The sequence below is a fragment of the Abramis brama genome, assembly GCF_963993115.1.
Source record: "Abramis brama genome assembly, chromosome: 7".
Taxonomy (NCBI): domain Eukaryota; kingdom Metazoa; phylum Chordata; class Actinopteri; order Cypriniformes; family Leuciscidae; genus Abramis; species Abramis brama.
In genome coordinates, this window is record NC_139969.1 from 777,101 (window position 1) to 799,600 (window position 22,500).

At 39.1% G+C, this 22,500-nt stretch overlaps 1 protein-coding gene across 2 annotated transcripts in view; it reads right to left on the reverse strand.

The window, feature by feature from the left end:
• The window catches only part of LOC311087636 (receptor-type tyrosine-protein phosphatase mu), a 246,722-nt gene that overhangs the window by 24,660 nt on the left and 199,562 nt on the right, over positions 1-22,500 (reverse strand). For both annotated transcript variants that reach the window (XM_084120986.1, XM_084120985.1), the window contains 4 exons: positions 15,397-15,494; positions 9,544-9,660; positions 6,062-6,216; positions 5,393-5,528 (listed from right to left, as the gene is read on the reverse strand). In XM_084120986.1, the coding sequence (XP_083977112.1) occupies positions 5,393-5,528; positions 6,062-6,216; positions 9,544-9,660; positions 15,397-15,494 (506 nt within the window). The remainder of the gene's footprint in view (positions 1-5,392; positions 5,529-6,061; positions 6,217-9,543; positions 9,661-15,396; positions 15,495-22,500) is intronic.

Genomic DNA, 22,500 nt, shown 5'->3' on the forward strand with positions numbered 1-22,500 from the left:
ATCCTTCTATTCCCCCACATTTATTTCTTTGCCTTTCTTTTTATTGTTTGTTTTCCTATTTATTTAATAATTTTATGTATTATCCGTTTAAATGTCAATACTCTATGTCACTTGTACAAAGTCAATTGTTCTACTCATTGTTAATTTCAAATGTCAGAAGGATTTATGTTAATGGAATGAATGTTAATTGTTGTTACTTGCAAAATGTTAATAAAAAAATTAATAAAAAAACGAGAAGAAATGAGATCCAGTCCGGCTGAAAACACAAGAGAGACCTTATCAGATCTGTAAGGATTCAAACGTTTGGGCTCAGAAATGATCTATTTATTATTAATTATAATTTATTAATAATGATTATTATTATTAATCTTCAAAGAAGTAAGAAATTACGCTCTAAATCGATCAAAAGTGACAGTAAAGACGTGCATAATGTTACAAAAGATTCTATTTTGAATAAATGCTGTTCTTTTGAACTTTCAATGTTAAAAAATAATATTTGATAATAATCATAAATGTTTCTTGAGCATCAAATCATCATATTAGAGTGATTTCTGAAGGATCATGTGACACTGAAGACTGGAGTAATGATGCTGAAAATTCAGCTTTGATCACAGGAATAAATTACACTTTACTATATATTCACATAGAAAACAGATGATTTACATTAGAATAATATTTCACTGTTTTACAGTATTTTTGATCAGCCTTCCTTCAACAACATTAAACATCTCACTGACCCCAAACTTAGAATGTCATAGAAAATCTTGCAGTGTAAATGAATCTGTGGCTGATGCATGATTCGCTGGTTTCACGTCTCTCAACATCCTTCGTCTGTTTTGTATTCATGGAATTTGTCAGCGTTGAAAATGCAGATGCCACTGTGATTGCACTCATTTGTTTCATGAGGGATTTCGACGGCGTGAGGCGGAAAGAACATCAAACTTTATTAGCAGAGAATCATCAAAGCATCTGACTTTTCAGATCGGAAGCTTTCGCCTCAGCGACTCGAGCCGTTTGATGGAAATCACTGCTGAAGTGACATTTCCAAACCATCTTGGCCTGCCACTGTTGACTAGATTGTGAGGACGGGGTCATTGCGTCGCTGATTAGGCTCTGCTGTGACCTTTGACCTTTCGGTGCCTGAGAACGATGCGCTTGAATAATGAGTGAACGCTCACCATCGTCCTTGCAAATGATCAGTGACAGTTCAAACGCGCGTGTAAGAAGGTAACAAGTGCCCGTAGGGCGAGAAAGCGTGCCAAAACACCTGCGAGGGAAACACACACACACACACACACACACACACACACACACGCCTCTGAAGGTCACTGAACTTAAGGAGGATGAATCAGGCAAACGTTCCCAAATACCAATCCAGACGTCATCTATGAAACATGCGGCCATCTGGAGCTCTTCGCGAAGGTTTTTTTTGTTTATTTTTGTCAATGAAAGGAATATACAATATTTTAGTTTGATAATGTTTTTTATTTAATATTTTTGTATTTTTTTTTAATACTAAATTATATTTACGCTGTATTTATAATCTATTTAATCTATTCCATTTATCCATTTATTTTATCCATATATATTATTATTTTAGTGCACTTAAAAAAAAGTAACAGAATTTTACATGTATTTGTTATGAAAAATGCAAGTTTTGTTTCAGAAATGGTCTTTCAGTGAGATGTTGTTCGGCTGCAGTACCAAACGCTTCCACTAGAGGAAACTCGTCTCATTCATTTCTAATGCGCTCATTTCTGACCGCGAGGAGCACAAGTGGGACTATTTCTTTCAGGACCATTTAACCTTTTCAAATCATGTCCATGATTTTTTTTGTGTGTGTGTGTGTGTGTGTGTGTTCACACAGCAAGTGCCAAAACCTTTCCAAGTTTCATATCATTCCGATGAGGAAAAAAATCCCCCCAAAAAATACGTAAAATTTTAAAAAAAATTGTTACACATCATTCGTAGATACGATTCGTTGATCTTATGCCTTATTGATTCTTGAAGTGGTAATCTACGAATGAAGTGTAACACATTTACAAGTGATGAATAGTTTACACTTTAGATTAGGGGATGCAGAGAGTGTTGTAAATGATTTATTCATGCATTTACACATCATTGTGTTGATCACTGTTACTAACCTGTTACGATGATCTGTACGTGTATTCAAGGCATTTACAACACTTTCTGCACCCTCTAATTGCTACACGCATACAAAAACATTTAACATAATTTATTAAACATTTATGAAACGCATATTCATGTTTTGTAAATGATTAGTTCATCATTAACTAACCACTTATAAATGACTTACAACTGAACGTTATTATAAAGTGTTACCAAGAAGGGTACTATATTTTTGTTTGATAATGTTTTTTAATACTAAATTATATTTACACTGTATTTGTAATCCATTTATTCACTTTTTGAGCATAGACCTATAAAAATTTAATTTCCAACTTTCCAACATAAATTTCCAACTTAAAGCAACACTAAGTAACTTTTGCTCTCGGGCTCCCCCTACAGTTGGGAAACAGTATTGTCTTCTACTACTGTCGTAAAATCTGTCATGGTTACATGGTTAACACGTGCATTTGTTGACAAGCCGTTACCCAAACTCTGCAGAAGGAGTTCTCACGTCTTGGGCAGACAGCCTGCGTTGCGTGTGAAATGTCTTCAACCCAGGTACAGTGGCATATATTTCAGCATGTCATATGAATATAATTTCATGGGTTTTATTTTTTTCAAGCGCCAAAAGATCGCGTAGCTCACGTTTACAAGCCAGCGTCATTATAGTAGCCTATTGGCTACTGTTTTACAGAATTCTAATTCAATTCAATGTTTGTGGGGTAGGTAGGCTAATAGCCATATATCGTCAACATTATAATATCAAGCTACCATAGATGAATCTGCAAAGTTGAAAAATCAATTTGCATTATAGCCTGAGGCAAGACACTTTCACCAGAAAAATAAATAAACAAACATGACTATCAGCCTGCAGTCATTGGGCTAGTTAGCCTACTTCTGACTTTTTTTTTTGTCCGTTGCTGGTTTGGCCATGGGGCTGTTTACACCTGGCCACTTCATGCATTTTCTCAGATCGGATAGCTATCTGATATATCAAAACGATTCCATTTACACCTGGTCACATAAATGTGTTTTTGCGAAACGGATTTAAATCCGATCTTCAATTCCCGTGATATATATGCATGTTTATTGGAGTGCACGTCACTGAAAGCAACAGATACGAGCGGCATTTTATTGATCATCAGCTAAATTTTCAAAATCAGAGACCGCAATAAGAGAGAGCAGCAACAGCCCTGGTAAGATCATTTCATTTATTTACTTTTAATGATGATGATTGTGTGTTAAGCGTCTGCGACTTACTTTCACTTTGATTTGCGATAGTTTGCACGTTGGCTTGATGAATACATAACTTACTCAGCTGCTCATCTGCGGTGATTCCAGTAGCGTCGTCATATCTGGCTATCACATTACATAGCCTATAACGCGTGTATTTATTTATTTTTTTAGCATTTTTGGGAGGAGTACAATTTACATATGTGGTTTCAACAACCAGATGCATTTTTACACTTGTCCAGTTTCATCTGGAATGCGTCTCAGACCTCCTCCTGAAGTGGTTTTGAGCGATCGGTTTCAAATCCGTCTTGAATGCGTTTCGGAGGACATTTACACCTGGTCTTTTCACGATCGGATAGCTATCCGAATTGAGAAAACGCATGAAGTGGCCAGGTGTAAACACCCCCAAAAACATACGCATGAAAGCCGGAAAAACAAACGCTGGTTGGCCTCTCGCGTCCAAATTTGACGAAGTGGTGGGGGAAGTGACGTATGCCGTAAAGCAGTCGAATTTTGTAGTTCTTTTTGTGCTCGGGTAACTACCCGAACCCCGAAGTTACATAGTGCCAGTAAAAGCGACACAGACCCCGTCAGGCTATGGCAGACGTGTCATTCAACCTATTGTAAGTCCATGTACCATCACAAGGGTTTTGGAAATATATTATGAAGGTCGAAAAGTTACATAGTGTTGCTTTAAACTGTTGTAAATCTTGAATGCTTTAGAGCGACAGACTGAAGTTTGATCTCTTTTCAAAGACGACACTTGGCAGATTATTGCTGAAGTGAACATTTTTTTAAAAAGTGAACTTAAAAAAAGTTACAGAATTTTACGTTTATTGTTATGAAAAATGCACAATTTTTTTAAAATATTTTTTTTATATGAAATATATATTTTCAAAAACACATTTTACTCTAAAACTGCAAGAAAATCAAAGCCATAAATCTAAACAAGTTGTATTCCGAATTTGAGCTTGATATCTCAAGAAATGGTCTTTCAGTGAGATGTTGTTCGGCTGCAGTACCAAACGCTTCCACTAGAGGAAACTCGTCTCATTCATTTCTAATGCGCTCGTTTCTGACCGCGAGGAGCACAAGTGGGACTATTTCTTTCAGGACCATTAAACCTGTTCGAATCATGTCCATGATTTTGTGTGTGTGTGTGTGTGTGTTCACACAGCAAGTGCCGAAACCTTTACCAAGTTTCGTACCATTCCAATGAAGAAAAGAAATTCCCCCAAAAAAGACGTAAAATTTTAACCGGAGAGCACCAGAGGGTTAAATGTAACGATGCCTGAATTACAGTGAGCTCTTCATCACACGGATACAGAAACCCGTCAGGAGTTGTAAAAACATGATAATCTTTTCTCACTCAAACACATTCACGCTCTTATAAGGGGAAGCGTGTGAGTGTTTATGAGATGCTAATAGGTTAAAACAGCAGCGGCGTGTTCAACATGGAGGCCTCGAGTGCATTTAATGCTTTTTTTCTGTTCTAAAAGCCTCTTTGTTCATTCATGCCTATTTTTATCTCTGTTTTTTAAGGCAAGAAGCCACAGGTGAATAGAATAAAACTGAACTGCACTGCAAAAGATGATGTTTTTCCTCTTGTTTTCCAGCACAAATATCTAAACATTCAAAAATCAAGATACATTTACTGAAAAATGTATCAAGATTAAAGTCCCCCTGTAGTCAACAATTTCATCCCTTAACACTCATGTTTGATCACCAAAATGACATATTTAAACGTTTTTTTGCTTGTAAAACATGCCTTAAAATATCTGGACACCCTTGCCTCATTTAGTATTCGCGGTTCTATGAATATGCAAATGAGCCCCACCTCCACTCACTCACTCACTCAGCTCAGAGATCCACTGGTTGACGATCACACGTTGATCTGATTGGTTACAAGGTAGTTTGTGACGTCAGAAACATCACATCTAAACACATATATATATATATACACTACCGGTCAAAAGTACGATTTTCAGTCAGATTGGATCAGAACAGAGTTTGTGGTGAGAAGGAATACCTCGGTCTGGACCATGTTGACCCTGCGAGACCTCAGCTCCCGCACGCAGTTGTAGATGTCGACCACGCCCTCGCGCTCCGCCATGTCCAGCATGATGTCAATCACGATGAAGCAGCCGGTTCGCCCCGCCCCCGCGCTGTGAGCCGACCAATCACAACACAGATCGAGGTCAAAAGAGAAAAACATCCAATAAAACCAAACATATGGTCTGGGATGGAAAATAAATGCTACATTCACTCACATGATGTAAGAATTTTTGTTATAATGTAATATAATGTAATATAATATCATATAAAATTATGAATTGAATTGAATTGAATTGAATTGAATTTAGTGCTGGGCAGTGATTCATTAAATTAAATATTTTATATATAAATAACACATTTTTCTTAAATATATACATGCATGTGTGTGTATTTATATATACAAAATAATTATACATAATGCAAACATATATTATGTAAACACAAACTTGTATTTTGATTAATCGTTGCCAGCACTAAATATAATATAATATAATATAATATAATATAATATAATATAATATAATATAATATAATATAATATAATATAATATAATATAATAGTATTGTATAAAGCGCTATAGAATTAAAGCTGAGTTTATAGCGCGCTGATCATGTGACTGCAGACGGTGATGATGTCACACACCTGCAGTGGACCACGATGGGCCCGGCGTTGGGGGGGGACTTGGCTTTGACCCGGCGTATGAATCCCAGGAGACCCGTGGAGTGATATGGCACGCCGTGATCCGGCCAGCCCGTGAAGTGGAACTGACTGATCTCTCGGATCTCATGAGCTCCTCGCTGCAAACACACACACACACACACACACACACACACACACACACACACGCATCATTACTGTGCTCAACTCAAGTTAATCTTCAATTAGAATAAAGTTCAATTAGAAGAGTGTTTGTGAAGAATGTTTGTGAAGAGTGTTTGTGAAGAGTGTTTGTAAAGAGTGTTTGTGAAGAGTGTTTGTGAAGAGTGTTTGTGAAGAGTGTTTGTGAAGAGTGTTTGTGAAGAGTGTTTGTAAAGAGTGTTTGTGAAGAGTGTTTGTAAAGAGTGTGAAGAGTGTTTGTGAAGAGTGTTTGTGAAGAGTGTTTGTAAAGAGTGTTTGTGAAGAGTGTTTGTGAAGAGTGTTTGTGAAGTGTTTGTGAAGAGTGTTTGTGAAGAGTGTAAAGAATGTTTGTGAAGAGTGTTTGTGAAGAGTGTAAAGAATGTTTGTGAAGAGTGTTTGTGAAGAGTGTTTGTGAAGAGTGTTTGTGAAGAGTGTTTGTAAAGAGTGTTTGTGAAGAGTGTTTGTGAAGAGTGTAAAGAATGTTTGTGAAGAGTGTTTGTGAAGAGTGTAAAGAATGTTTGTGAAGAGTGTTTGTGAAGAGTGTTTGTGAAGAGTGTTTGTGAAGAGTGTAAAGAATGTTTGTGAAGAGTGTTTGTGAAGAGTGTAAAGAGTGTTTGTGAAGAGTGTTTGTGAAGAGTGTTTGTGAAGAGTGTTTGTAAAGAGTGTTTGTGAAGAGTGTTTGTAAAGAGTGTTTGTAAAGAGTGTTTGTGAGTGTTTGTGAAGAGTGTTTGTAAAGAGTGTTTGTAAAGAGTGTTTGTAAAGAGTGTTTGTGAAGAGTGTTTGTAAAGAGTGTTTGTGAAGAGTGTTTGTGAAGAGTGTAAAGAGTGTTTGTGAAGAGTGTTTGTGAAGAGTGTTTGTGAAGAGTGTTTGTGAAGTGTTTGTGAAGAGTGTTTGTGAAGAGTGTAAAGAATGTTTGTGAAGAGTGTTTGTGAAGTGTTTGTGAAGAGTGTTTGTGAAGAGTGTAAAGAATGTTTGTGAAGAGTGTTTGTGAAGAGTGTAAAGAGTGTTTGTGAAGAGTGTTTGTGAAGAGTGTTTGTGAAGAGTGTTTGTAAAGAGTGTTTGTGAAGAGTGTTTGTAAAGAGTGTTTGTAAAGAGTGTTTGTGAGTGTTTGTGAAGAGTGTTTGTAAAGAGTGTTTGTAAAGAGTGTTTGTAAAGAGTGTTTGTGAAGAGTGTTTGTAAAGAGTGTTTGTGAAGAGTGTTTGTGAAGAGTGTAAAGAGTGTTTGTGAAGAGTGTTTGTGAAGAGTGTTTGTGAAGAGTGTTTGTAAAGAGTGTTTGTGAAGAGTGTTTGTGAAGAGTGTAAAGAGTGTTTGTGAAGAGTGTTTGTGAAGAGTGTAAAGAATGTTTGTGAAGAGTGTTTGTGAAGAGTGTTTGTGAAGAGTGTTTGTGAAGAGTGTTTGTGAAGAGTGTTTGTAAAGAGTGTTTGTGAAGAGTGTTTGTAAAGAGTGTTTGTAAAGAGTGTTTGTGAGTGTTTGTGAAGAGTGTTTGTAAAGAGTGTTTGTAAAGAGTGTTTGTAAAGAGTGTTTGTGAAGAGTGTTTGTAAAGAGTGTTTGTGAAGAGTGTTTGTGAAGAGTGTAAAGAGTGTTTGTGAAGAGTGTTTGAAGAGTGTTTGTGAAGAGTGTTTGTGAAGAGTGTTTGTGAAGAGTGTTTGTGAAGAGTGTTTGTGAAGAGTGTTTGTAAAGAGTGTTTGTGAAGAGTGTTTGTGAAGTGTTTGTGAAGAGTGTTTGTGAAGAGTGTAAAGAATGTTTGTGAAGAGTGTTTGTGAAGAGTGTTTGTGAAGAGTGTTTGTGAAGAGTGTTTGTAAAGAGTGTTTGTAAAGAGTGTTTGTGAAGAGTGTTTGTGAAGAGTGTTTGTAAAGAGTGTTTGTGAAGAGTGTTTGTAAAGAGTGTTTGTGAAGAGTGTTTGTAAAGAGTGTTTGTGAGTGTTTGTGAAGAGTGTTTGTGAAGAGTGTTTGTGAAGAGTGTTTGTGAAGAGTGTTTGTGAAGAGTGTTTGTGAAGAGTGTAAAGAATGTTTGTGAAGAGTGTTTGTAAAGAGTGTTTGTGAAGAGTGTTTGTAAAGAGTGTTTGTGAAGAGTGTTTGTGAAGTGTTTGTGAAGAGTGTTTGTGAAGAGTGTTTGTGAAGAGTGTTTGTGAAGAGTGTTTGTAAAGAGTGTTTGTGAAGAGTGTTTGTGAAGAGTGTTTGTAAAGAGTGTTTGTGAAGAGTGTTTGTGAAGAGTGTTTGTGAAGAGTGTTTGTAAAGAGTGTTTGTGAAGAGTGTTTGTAAAGAGTGTTTGTGAAGAGTGTTTGTGAAGAGTGTTTGTAAAGAGTGTTTGTGAAGAGTGTTTGTAAAGAGTGTTTGTGAAGAGTGTTTGTGAAGAGTGTTTGTGAAGAGTGTTTGTGAAGAGTGTTTGTAAAGAGTGTTTGTGAAGAGTGTTTGTGAAGAGTGTTTGTGAAGAGTGTTTGTGAAGAGTGTTTGTGAAGAGTGTTTGTGAAGAGTGTTTGTAAAGAGTGTTTGTGAAGAGTGTTTGTAAAGAGTGTTTGTGAAGAGTGTTTGTGAAGAGTGTTTGTAAAGAGTGTTTGTGAAGAGTGTTTGTAAAGAGTGTTTGTGAAGAGTGTTTGTGAAGAGTGTTTGTGAAGAGTGTAAAGAATGTTTGTGAAGAGTGTTTGTAAAGAGTGTTTGTGAAGAGTGTTTGTGAAGAGTGTTTGTAAAGAGTGTTTGTGAAGAGTGTTTGTAAAGAGTGTTTGTGAAGAGTGTTTGTGAAGAGTGTTTGTAAAGAGTGTTTGTGAAGAGTGTTTGTAAAGAGTGTTTGTGAAGAGTGTTTGTGAAGAGTGTTTGTAAAGAGTGTTTGTGAAGAGTGTTTGTAAAGAGTGTGAAGAGTGTTTGTAAAGAGTGTGAAGAGTGTTTGTAAAGAGTGTGAAGAGTGTTTGTGAAGAGTGTTTGTGAAGAGTGTTTGTAAAGAGTGTTTGTGAAGAGTGTTTGTGAAGAGTGTTTGTAAAGAGTGTTTGTGAAGAGTGTTTGTGAAGAGTGTTTGTAAAGAGTGTTTGTGAAGAGTGTTTGTAAAGAGTGTTTGTGAAGAGTGTTTGTAAAGAGTGTTTGTGAAGAGTGTTTGTAAAGAGTGTTTGTGAAGAGTGTTTGTGAAGAGTGTTTGTGAAGAGTGTTTGTCAAGAGTGTTTGTGAAGAGTGTTTGTCAAGAGTGTGAAGAGTGTTTGTAAAGAGTGTTTGTGAAGAGTGTTTGTAAAGAGTGTTTGTGAAGAGTGTTTGTAAAGAGTGTTTGTGAAGAGTGTTTGTAAAGAGTGTTTGTTTCCTCACCTTCTCCACTGCAAACGTTCTGATCACGTATTCGGACAGAAGTTGTGTTTCGATGAGCGTGACCTTGATGTCTCTGTAGATCTCGGTGTCGTCAGGCCAGTATTTACAGCACTTCACCTGAGACACAGAAACAGCCTGTGATCAGAGCTCAGGTTCGAGTCCGGCTCGCAACCTCATCAAGCCACTTCTACTACATTTAAACTGTATTTTATAACTGATCAAATATGGCAAGTTTTGTATTTTATTTATTTATTTATGTAATGCATGTTTATTTAAAATTATTTTATTGTCATTGCACAATGAACTTGCAATACATAAATTAAATATTAGATATTTTAGAAATATTAGGGAACTCAGTATTAAATGTCAGTAAATATTGCAGTTATGAAGCAGATTTTATACACAGTGGTGATTCAAAGTGCTTTGCATAAAACCGATTTAAAAAAGGTAGATATTTCACACCTTAATCATTACTTTTAATAGTTAATTAAACATTTAAAGATTTTTTTACAAACAAGTTTTGTCATTAGAATAATTAAATTTAAATAAGGTCATATGATACTGGTTACAATTAATTATTTGGAGCTTCTTATAAAATAAAATAAAAAAAATAACACAAAATAAAACGAAATAAAAATAGAATAAAATAAGATATTTTTTTAGCTTTAATTAATGTGAGTTCACACAACTTACTCATTTTCAAAAGAGTATTTGTAAACATTTTAAAGTATTATTTTTTTTACAAACAAGCAGAATAATTCAATTAAAATAATTTAAATTAAAATATGTGTCCAAAATTCTAGTGTAATAGGCCATATGATAGTTACAATTAACAATTGAAGCTTCCTTAAAAGTGTTTTAATAAAATAAAACAAAATTAAATTAAATATAAAATTAAATATTTGGAGCTTCCTAATAAAAAATTTTATAAAATAAAATGCCAGTTAGGTATTTTTATCCCTTTAATGAATGTGAGTTCACACACCTAACTAATTATTTCTATATTCGTGATATCAGCTAATAAATAATAATGAATGAATGCATTAAAAGGGAGATACAAGGAAAAGTTGATGTGTAGTGCGATCAGTTTTGAAAAGTGAAAAGATATTAGATTTCTATGCTTTCTGAAGAACATGTGAATGATGCATTAAAGATCATATGGACATGAAAAATTCATCGGTGTAGGCTTGAATCCTCAGAAACGCTGGAGCGAAGTGTCATGTCTGACCTTTTGTCAGTGCGATCGAGCTCAGTTTCAAATGTCACCTGATCACATTAAGTGAAAGCTTAAGCAGAGGCTCGTGATTAACAGATGTATTGATCCAGAACTCTCCGGCTAACAGATCAATACGCTGAGGATCATGAGAGAATGATGGACTCGTCCTCAACAGCATTAGCTCTCACTGATTCACTCATCCACTGCTTTATCACTTACAACATCTGTAACCATAGCAACACAGGTGTCTGCGGTAACCAGGGTAACCGCAGGTAAACGATATTAATAGGTGTGTATGTTTCTGAGAAACACTTACAGCATTTGCAACCGTTTCATTTAATAACTCTAAAATGTCAAGTGATGTAACCATCTCATAAAAGCAGGTAGAAATTGGTACACCTCAATAACAAAATAAAATAAAATGATATAAAATAGAATAAAATAACACAACACAAAATAAAATAAAACACAACAAAATAAAATGATAAAATAAATTAAATGACGTAGAATAGAATAAAATAACAACACAACATAAAACAAAATGAAATAAAATAAAATAAAATAAAATAAAACAACACAACAAAAAATAAAATAAAATGAAATAAAATAGAATAAAATAAAACACAACACAACATAAAATAAAATAATAGGATAAAATAAAATAAAATAACAACACAAAATAAAATATATACAAAACAAAGCAAAACAAAACAACAAAATAAAAAGAAGCCAGCTAGATATCACACAAGTTACGCATTATTATCAGAGGCGTTTTAATGATAATAGTTTTGACTGATTATTTAATGCGAAGAGTGTTAAAAGAAAACAAATCTAATCATTAAACTCCAAAGCCACTGAGCTGGACGATGACAACTGATGTACTTTAAACAGTTATTGAACCAAACTGAATCAACACTGAACTGATTTCAACTGAATAATGACTGTTTACTGTCAATTTACAGCTGAATTAAATTCTGTTTGCATTATTGATTCTGTTATTCTCCTGTTATCACTGTGAATCTGCTTCAAAACAATCTGTACTGTATAAAGCGCTGTAGAAATAAAGCTGACTGAAGATTCACATCCCAAGTCAATAAACCTGCACTTCATTAATCAACACCTGGAAGGTCTGTCAACCAATCAGAATGAAGAACTCAACCAATAGTCTTTTACAGCATAGAGGTTTCCTCGTCTCCTGACGACTGTCGAATCTCTCAGGGATATAATTCACACATTAATGTTCTCATTCACACATTACACACGGATAAATGAGTTCTGCACTTCCAGATGTGACATCGATACCCGGACCGGATCAGAAGACGTCTGGAATGATCTTCAGCGTCAACTCCATTACAGTGCGTCCAACAAAACCTCATTATGTGGCAATATAATCCAGTCAGCAGAGAAACACCAGCACTAATAACTCTCACACTCTTTCCAATCCAATAGTGCACGAATAAACATACGCACAACCTATATGACAACATGATTACAAAACTCACAGAGAGAGAGAGAGAGAGAGAGAAAGAGAGAGAGAGAGAGAGAGAGAAAGAGAGAGAGAGAGAGAGAGAGAGAGAGAGAGAGAGAGAGAGACGGTATGGAAAACACTGGGAATTGTAACACTTTGAGTGCGGAAATTCAATTTACTCCACCATCATTAAAGTGGGAATGTGATTGGAGACACACAGTGACTCCATCTGCAGATCCTCTGGGATTATATGACGGAAAAAAAACATTGCATTATTTCAGACATTAGGATGGATTCTGTGTGTCTGCATGTGTTGGTCTTAATGGTGTTTCTTACAGCATTATTACATTCAAATATAGAAATGTATCACACTCTAAAAAATGCAGGGTTGTTTTAACCCAGATTTGGGTCAAATATGGACAAACCCAGCCGTTAGGTTACATTTTTTAATTACGTTTTTTAACAGTTGGATTCGTTCATATTTGACCCAAATTTGGGTTAAAACAACCCTGCAGAGTGCAGTACAAACTTTGAATGCTAGTTTGAAAAAGTCTGTCCTAAACATTTATAATCCGAAGGTTATGCAGCATTAAGCATAAAAACATTAGGGTTTGAAAGCTAGACATACAGGCTACCATTCAAAAAGTTTGGGGTCAGTACGATTTTTAAAAAAGAAATTATAATTTTATTGATCAGGGACACATTCAATTTATCAAAAACTGTCAAACTTTGCTAAGAAGAACCAGTTTTATCAGTATTTAGCTTGAGAAAATTGCACAAGATCCAATATTTGATCTCAATATTTGAAGAGGGAAGAAGAAAGAAGAGTAGAATTAGGCTTGGAGGACAAATAGAGTGTCATCCACATAGCAGTGGAAATTAATACCAAATTTCCTAAAAATATGACCATGGTAATAGGTAGATAATAAAAGAGGGCCCAAGACAGAGCCTTGAGGAACACCAGTGGTAACAGATGAGGAATACGATATGAAATGTTTGATTTAGTTCGATCAGAGAAATAGGATCTAAACCAAGTGAGAGAGACACCAGTAATACCAATAGATATTGGTAGACAGACAGATAGTTTTTAATAATCTAAAGGTTATGCAGCAATAAGCATAAAAACATTAGGGTTGGAAAGCTAGACAGACACCATTAAAAGGTTTGGGGTCAGTATGGTTTAAAAAAAAAGAAACTATACTTTTATTGATCAAGGATGCATTAAATTGATCAAAAGCAGTAGAACATTGAAATAGGCTTTGACCAAGAGAATGGGAAGTGGGAAGGAAGGAAGGAAGGAAGGAACGGAGGAAGGAAGGATGTGAGGAAGGAAGGGAGGGAGGAGGGATGGGAGGAAGGAAGGATGTGAGGAAGGAAGGGAGGGAGGAAGGAAGGAAGGGGGGAAGGAAGGAAGGGAGGGAGGGAGGAAGTAAGGAAGGAAGGAGGGATGGGAGGAAGGAAGGGAGGGAGGGAGGAAGTAAGGATGTGAGGAAGGAAGGGAGGGAGGGAGGAAGTAAGGAAGGAAGGAGGGATGGGAGGAAGGAAGGAAGGATGGGAGGAAGGAAGTAAGGAAGGAAGGAGGGATGGGAGGAAGGAAGGAAGGAAGGATGGGAGGAAGGAAGGAAGGAAGGAAGGGAGGAAGGAAGGAAGGAAGGGGGGAAGGAAGTGAGGAAGGAAGGAAGTAAGGAAGGAATGGAGGGAGGAAGGGAGGAAGGAAGGGAGGAAGGAAGTAAGGGAGGAAGGAAGGAAGGAAGTAAGGGAGGAAGGAAGGAAGGAAGTAAGGGAGGAAGGAAGGAAGTAAGTAAGTAAGGGAGGAAGGAAGGAAGTAAGGGAGGAAGGAAGGAAGTAAGTAAGGGAGGAAGGAAGGAAGGAAGGAAGGAAGGAAGGAAGGGTGGGAGGAAGGAAGGAAGGGGGGAAGGAAGTGAGGAAGGGAGGAAGGAAGGGAGGAAGGAAGGAAGGAAGGAAGGAAGGAAGTAAGGGAGGAAGGAAGGAAGTAAGGGAGGAAGGAAGGAAGGAAGTAAGTAAGGGAGGAAGGAAGGAAGGAAGGAAGGAAGGAAGGAAGGAAGGAAGGAAGGAAGGAAGGAAGGAAGGAAGGGAGGAAGGAAGGAAGGATGGACAGACAGATAGACTTGTCTCTGTGTTTTGTCTCCAGCAAAACTATTTCATTCATCAGGACACAAACCTCTCTCTCTCTCTCTCTCTCTCTCTCTCTCTCTCTCTCTCTCTCTGCCCTGTAGCATTCATCTAATCTTCCACAGATCTCCCAGAATGCCTGAGTTGCGCGTGGACACAGATGTGTGTTTATGGGTGTCCGTGGGGAAGCCGCCGCCCACATTAGATCAGGCTCGTATAACACACGCCCGCGGCTCCACTCATCTGTTCATCTGTTCATCTCTCAAACGCTCGGACGCTTTACACAAACATGGATTATTAGGATCAACAAATGTATTGATTTTATTCCAGTTTATAATATCTGATTTTAGATGCTCATCTTTTAGTATTTAATTTTTTGGGAAGAAAACTTCAGCAAAACTCTACAGTAAATCAGAGAGCTGTCAGACGGTCCAATCCAGGCGTGACTCTCTATGTCTAGATGAAGTTTGTTCAGAATTGATGCATACAGTTCTACTTTAAACATGTTGAACTTTAACAATAATTAAATGAACTGTTAATGTCTATAAAGAAGCTGATTTCTCTATAAATTAGTCTGTTTACAGGATCTTTCAGACTATTCAATGTTGAAATATGTAGATGCATTGACCGCATTACATATATGTTTTATTATTGGATGGATGGATGGATGGATGGACAGATAGGATAGATAGATAGATAGATAGATAGATAGATAGATAGATAGATAGATAGATAGATAGATAGATAGATAGATAGATAGATAGATAGATAGATAGATAGATAGATAGATAGATAGATAGATAGATAGATAGATTTCTATCACACGTTTCTCCTTCTGTCTGATAATGAGATCCATTGATTCGTTTCTGGCCAGTTCACATTGATGAAGCTCAGAACACATCATTTACTCAGCAAGTGATCCTGAGGGAGTCGATCTGAACTCTAGATACACACACACACACACACACACACACACACACACACACACACACACACACACACACACACACACACACACACACACACACACACTCACCCTGCCAACTTCCACCAGGTTGGTCACCATGACGATGGTTGCCGTGTTCTCCTGCCACACCATCCTCCAGAAGTCAATGGCGGTCTCCTGCATCGGTCCTGCGGAGAAAACACACATAATCAGAACATTTATCAACGGAAATTCCTCACAAAAATGTTTCCACATGTTTCCCAACTGTGTTTAACACTGATAATAATCATAAATGTTTCTTGAACATCAAATCATCATATTAGAGTGATTTCTGAAGGATCATGTGACACTGAAGACTGGAGTAATGATGCTGAAAATTCAGCTTTGATCACAGGAATAAATTACACTTTACTATATATTCACATAGAAAACAGATGATTTACATTAGAATAATATTTCACAGTTTTACTGTATTTTTGATCAAATAAACAAATTCAAGCACATTGACCTGTGGTGTATATTGTCAAGAACACTGAAATATATTCATTTATTATCTTTATGTCAAGCGTCACGGAACCCAAGTCTGAAGATAAGAGCAGAAAAGAGCTCTTTCTCTCGTTCACACTTTTCAAGCGTCTCCATGTTCATCAGTTTGTATCGGTAACCGCGTGTTTCTCGCGGCTCAAATGTCTTCCCTGCTCCCACACTGATGCCCACGAGCCTCTGGGGATGATGGGAATGATGGGAGGCGAGCAGGACATCTGCTGAGTGGGTCTGTAATGCCAGAACACACACACTCGGCTGCAGTGTTTACCAGCAGCGCATGCTAAAACACACCACATGAAGGGAGCAGAGAACTCAGTGAGAACTCAGTGAGAACTGAGTAAATTCTCTTTGAGATGTTCCTGAGAACTGTGTGTGCTTCAGAGGAGTGAACAGAACTGATTCCTGACGGAGAACCGCTAGAGGAGCATCTGAGCCGATCGAGGACAGCGCCACCTACTGACCAACACATCTCACATGATGTTTAAATACTCCTACTGGAAAACAAGACAAAAATACTGGCAAAAAACAGACACACACACACACACGCACGCACGCACGCTCACTCACTCACTCAAAATCACAACAAAAATACTGAGGAAGAACATCAGTGTAAAATAAGACCTGATATTATCAGATTGTAATATTATCAGATCAGACTGATAACAATAACTAAAAACACTAATAATAAAGCAATAACAGCAGGTGCTTCTCTGAGAGTTTTACACACACCACCCTTATAATGACAGACAGCGAACGCTCGACGTGCACCTGGTGCTTCATTCCACCAATATCTTTAACTGCAAATTTCCAGGAAAAACAAATGTGCTACAAAAACTTACTGGAGAAGTTTCAGCAAAAAAGGAAAGAAAAAAAAACTAAACAAGAGAAAACTTTATGCTGAAGTCTGAAGATTCTGCCAAAAAGGGGGAAAAACTGCACACACATCCGTATCACAAACTTCAGCTGTCAAGAGATGCTGACAGTCATTTCTGGAAACCCACTATTTTTCATCTGATGTGTGTGTGTGTGTGTGTGTGTGTCTGTGCTGCTGAATTCTCCTACAACCAGCATAATATAAAACCCTCTGATAGACAAAGTCTCTGTGTGCTCATTAATATTACATGGTAGTGACACACACACACACACACACACACACACACTTAGTAAAATACCAAACATGATTTGAGGAATCATTCATGTCTGGAGCACAAAGACTGCATTACGCTGCAAAAAAACATGTTCTTCCTAACAATAAGAACACAAATAAACTTAATTCAAATTGAAAACGTCTCAGGTTACGACTGTAACGAGACACTGCGTCAGAGCGCTAGGGGAACGCCTCAGCGTGACTGATGACTGAAACACTGTATAATCACAACAATCGTACTGGCCGGCGTCAGCATGACGTCATCCTCCAGCGCGACCAGGGAGTATAAAAGAGAACCTAGAGAACATGTCATCCACTTCTTCGTCTGAAGGGACTGTGCAAGCAGGCCGGAGGCATGGCGACGAGATGCAGTGCGAGTTCCCTGTTCTCAGGGAACAAGGCTACAGTCGTAACCTGAGACGTTTCCTTTCGAAAGGGAACTCGCACTGCGTCAGAGCGCTAGGGGAACGCTTTAGCAACTATGGCTGTTACAAGCACAAACACATTTAACTCAAAGTTAAAACCCCTTACTACTTACACGTCAGTAGCACTACTCCCTACGGCCACTGCCCGAGATTCATGCTAAGCGAGGAAGTAACTTCGTGCTTTCACACAAAGGACTTGACCCAGAGCCAGCTCAAGGGCATGGATACCACAGCCCGACTTTAGAGGGGGTTGCTTTAAGGGACTTCGGCCCAGAGCCTATGGGCCCTAGCCTGCTACTTTCGGGGGGACCAGAGTCAACCCCCATACCAGGGAGGCTATCATGCTTAACGCTGAAGCCAACAACCTTCATTACTCAACCACAGTCTCTAGCCAGAGACGATCGCTCCTCCGCAGTGCTATGGGAAGCGGAGGCCTCAGCAGGATGACTCTAAAGGAAGAGGGGCCTGCCAGACTCTCACCAGAGATCTATTGGACACCGAGGTTTCCAAAACGTCAACACAGAGCTCAGGGAGCGACGGGTCTAAGAGCTACTCATGATATGAGGAAGAACCCCTTTTCATGTCACCCTGTAGCCCAAGACTGGTCACCCACTGAAGCTCAGCAGGGCTGAGCCTGGTTAGTACCTGGATGGGAGACTCTGGAAGAGGTGTTAGAGAGGCCAGCAGGGGGCGCTCACCCTGTGGTCTGTGTGGGTCCTCATGCCCCAGTATAGTGACGGGGACACTATACTGTCAAAGAGCACCGTCCTTCAGATGAGACGTTAAACCGAGGTCCTGACTCTCTGTGGTCTTTAAAAATCCCAGGATGTCCTTCGAAAAAGAGTAGGGGTGTAACCCCAGCATCCTGGCCAAATTTTCCCAGTGGCCTCTGTCCATCATGGTCTCCTAATCATCCCCATATACTCATTGGCTTCATCACTCTGTCTCCTCTCCACCAATAAGCTGGTGTGTGGTGGGCGTTCTGGCGCAATATGGCTGCCGTCGCATCATCCAGGTGGATGCTGCACATTGGTGGTGGTTGAGGAGATCCCCCCTTCTATGTACAGCGCTTTGAGTGCAGAGAAAAGCGCTATATAAATGTAATGAATTATTATATATGGAGGCCTCAGCAGGATGACTCTCGAAGGAGAAGAGGCCTGACACATATAGTTAGGACAGCTAGCTTGACTACCACTAGAGCTCAGGGAGCGAGGGGCCTGAAAACCCCTCCTCAGAGAGGGAGGGACCACTTCTCAAGCTCTAACTGGAAGGCTGTTTGCGTGGAGGCCTCAGCAGGATGACTCTCCTAAGGGAGAGGAGGCCTATCATACCTTGCTAAGATAAGCTCTCGCTATGCACAACACAGAGCTGAAGAAGCAAAGGGCCTAAACACAACTCTCTGAATTAGAGAGGCCTCTTCCCATGCAGAGACCAGATCTATCTGCCTGAAACTCTGGATGATGGAGGCCTCAGCATGACAACTCTCAAAATGAGAGGAATGTGCTTTTTCAGAAATATGGCCGCTGGAGACGTACTCAGCATAACGACCCTAGACTGAAGGGTATTACTGGATTCTGCATTTGGGGCGGCCTGGCCGTATAAGGGAGGCTAACATTGGAAGCCTGTCACCTTAACACACCTGCCTACTGGGAGTATAGAGGCCCAAACTTTGTGAGGGCCTGCTAAAAACTCAACCAGAGGTGAAGTACTCTGCATAACGACCCAGGGGAACCAGGGGTGTACTAGGCTTACTCGGCGGCTATCCGTGAATGTATCCCCGATGCCTGCCAAGTTCACCCACAGATGCCTCTCCGTGGCCACCGTGGCCGCCAACGATCGTCCGATCACAGCAGTCGTCTGTTTGGTGGCCCGGAGAGCGAGGTCTGTGGTGCGGCGCAACTCAGCCACCGCGCCTGGGGTGAAACCCTGACCCTGGTCCCGGTCCCTCACAATTGTGTGCAGCGCAGCACCAGCCTGACCTGCCGCCGCGTATGCCCTGCCATTGAGACGAGACGTGGTCTGAAGTGGTCTAGATGGCAGGGTCGGAGCTCTTAGTGTCGATGTCTCCCCTTGCGAGAGATAGCTTGCAAACGTCTTCTCAACGTGAGGCATCGACACATACCCGTGATCTTGCATTCCCTCCACTTTCGAATAACTGGAATGCTGGAAGCGGTGAATGTGAGCAGAGTACGGGTTCTTCCATGCCTTCAGGTCGGGAAGGAATGGAAGGCTCACCGGGGCTGGTGGGGTGTGGCCAGAGAGAAAGCGCTCCTCAAGCCTTCACCCAGACAAAGCACACATAGGTTGTGAGTGTCACCAGGTGTGAGAAACCTCTCGCACGGATCGGCACACTTCCTAAAGCGCTTGTTTCCAGCCATAATCGTAACTCACAGTGTCAGTGAAAGTCCCTGAAGACAAAAAGTGGATGACATGTTCTCTAGGTTTATACTTCCTGGTCGCGCTGGAGGATGACGTCATGGCTGATGCCGGCCAGTACGATTGTCGTGATTATACAGTGTTTCAGTCGTCAGTCACGCTGAGGCGTTCCCCTAGCGCTCTGACGCAGTGTCTCGTTCCCTTTCGAAAGGGAACAAAATTATTGTTCTGACTCCATTGGCAGATATTTGTTCTTGTTTTAAGCACAAACTCAATTCCTTTTAATGCATTTTTGACTTAATATCTTCAGTCATTTTGCTTCTTCTCCAGTAAATGTATCTTGATTTAAGAATGTTTAGATATTTGTGCTGGAAAACGAGACAGAAACACTGAGGAGGAAATGAATGTAATTCTTCATGCTGGAGGTTTGAGCACTAATGAATGAGGGAGAGTTAATGTTGATTTACTCATTTCTGCTGGTTTTCCTACATTGATCTAATGACTGTGAACTCAAGCTGCTACTGAGAGTCCAGAGCTACACTTTCTGCCAGTGTGTGTGTGTGTGTGTGTGATGTTCTCTGCTGAGACCTGGAGATGCAGCTGTCAGTCCAGTTGAGCTTCACACACACACACACACACACACACACACAAACGCACACACACACACACAAATACACGCACGCACGCACACACACACACACACACACACAATAACTGTTAAGACCAGTAAATGCTGTTATTGTTAGTTTATGTTGACTACTGTATTAAACTGATCCTACTTCTCTCATTAACATCTGCTGTTTTCCACACATCATATAAAGTCACTCTTCCTTTAACGGCTCATATTTAGCATTATTTCAGTGTCTCTCTCAGCAGAAGTGGAAGCTTTTCTTCTTATCGAGGAAAGTGATGGTCTTTTATCCAGTCAGATCTCTCTACAGTGACAGCGCTCATACATTATTCTCTTGCAAGCGCACAGAGGTAAAACTCTCCCGGTTTCTCCCTGAGCGTCTCACACTCGACCCCGAGACTCGGGACCGGTTCTGATCCCACGATTCGCTCACAGAAACACTGAGTCTGTCTCTCGAGTCGAGCTCAGAATGAAGAGGATGAATTATGAATTATGCATCGGGCCTGAAGTTCAGGTCCTGTCGACTCTCAATCCGTCTAAACCGATCCTTCGTTAAACCTGTTACTGCCTCACATTTACAGATAAAACACGTTTAATGAAGTCGTGACGGAGAGATCGAGGGAATTCTGTGTGTATTTCCACAAAAAATATGAAGCAGCACAACTGATGATCCTTCAGAAATCATTCTAATATGATGATTTGATGCACAAGAAACATGATTATTATCAATGTTGAAAACCATTGGAAAAAATGTAGAAACATTTTTGTGATTCATTACCATTCAAACATTTGGAGTAAGAAAGAAAAACAAATGATCAAAAGTGACATTAAAGACATTTACAATGTTACAAAGATTCTCTTTCAAATAAATGCTGTTCTTTTGAACTTTCGATTCATCAAAGAATCCTGGAAAATAAACTGTATCAGTTTAACTGTTTTGGTAACTGTAATGGTTGATAATAATCATAAATGTTTCTTGATCATCAAATCATCATATTAGAGTGATTTCTGAAGGATCATGTGACGCTGAAGACTGGAGTAATGATGCTGAAAATTCAGCTTTGATCACAGGAATAAATTACACTTTATTATATATTCACATAGAAAACAGATGATTTACATTAGAATAATATTTCACAATCTTTACTGTATTAATAAACAAAATAAATGCAGCTTCGGTGAGCAGAAGAGACTACTTTCAGAAACATAAAAAAGAAATCTGACCGACCTCAAACTTTTTGATATTAATATTCTGCTATGGAAGCTTTTTTCAGCCACAGAATAAAAAATAAAAAAGGTAATTGCGACTTTTTATCTCAAAATTCTGACTTTTTTCTCTCAAAATTGCGTGATATAAAGTCAGTCTTTTTTTCCTTAGAATTGGACTTTATAACTCACAATTACAACTTTATATCTCACACTTCTGAGAAAAGATGTCAGAATTACGAGATATAAAGACGCAATTATCTTTTAAAATGTTTTATTCTGTGGCGGAAACAACCTTCCATATAATATAGATTTAATTGCATATCTAAACAAATATACAGACATTTGATGAGAGTGTGTTAGTATGCAGAGAAACACGCTTGGCCCTCGTGCATGTGTGTGTGTGTGTGTGTTTTAATTGAGACACAGAGGAGAGCAGCATGCGATGCTCTAATAAACAGGTAATTATGCAAATCCCCACACCACACCAGCAGATTGAGATGGCATCAGAGACACCTCACACACACACACGCACACACACACACACGGCAGGCCAGATTAGACGAGTGTCAAACACACTTCTGTTAATCCATTTATTCAACATGCCACCCGTGTGCCGCCCACCTCAGCCAGACCTGATTAATCGCTCAGGAGATGTGAAGGGCACACACTCAATCTAACCAAATAAGACCCAGTGGACTCTGTGCATCTGCCTCCACACACACACACACACACACACACACACACACACACACACACACACACACACACACGTTTGTTTTGCAATACTTGTGAGGACATTCCATAGATGTAATGGTTTATACTGTACAAACTGTATATTCTGTCCCCTACACTAACCCTAC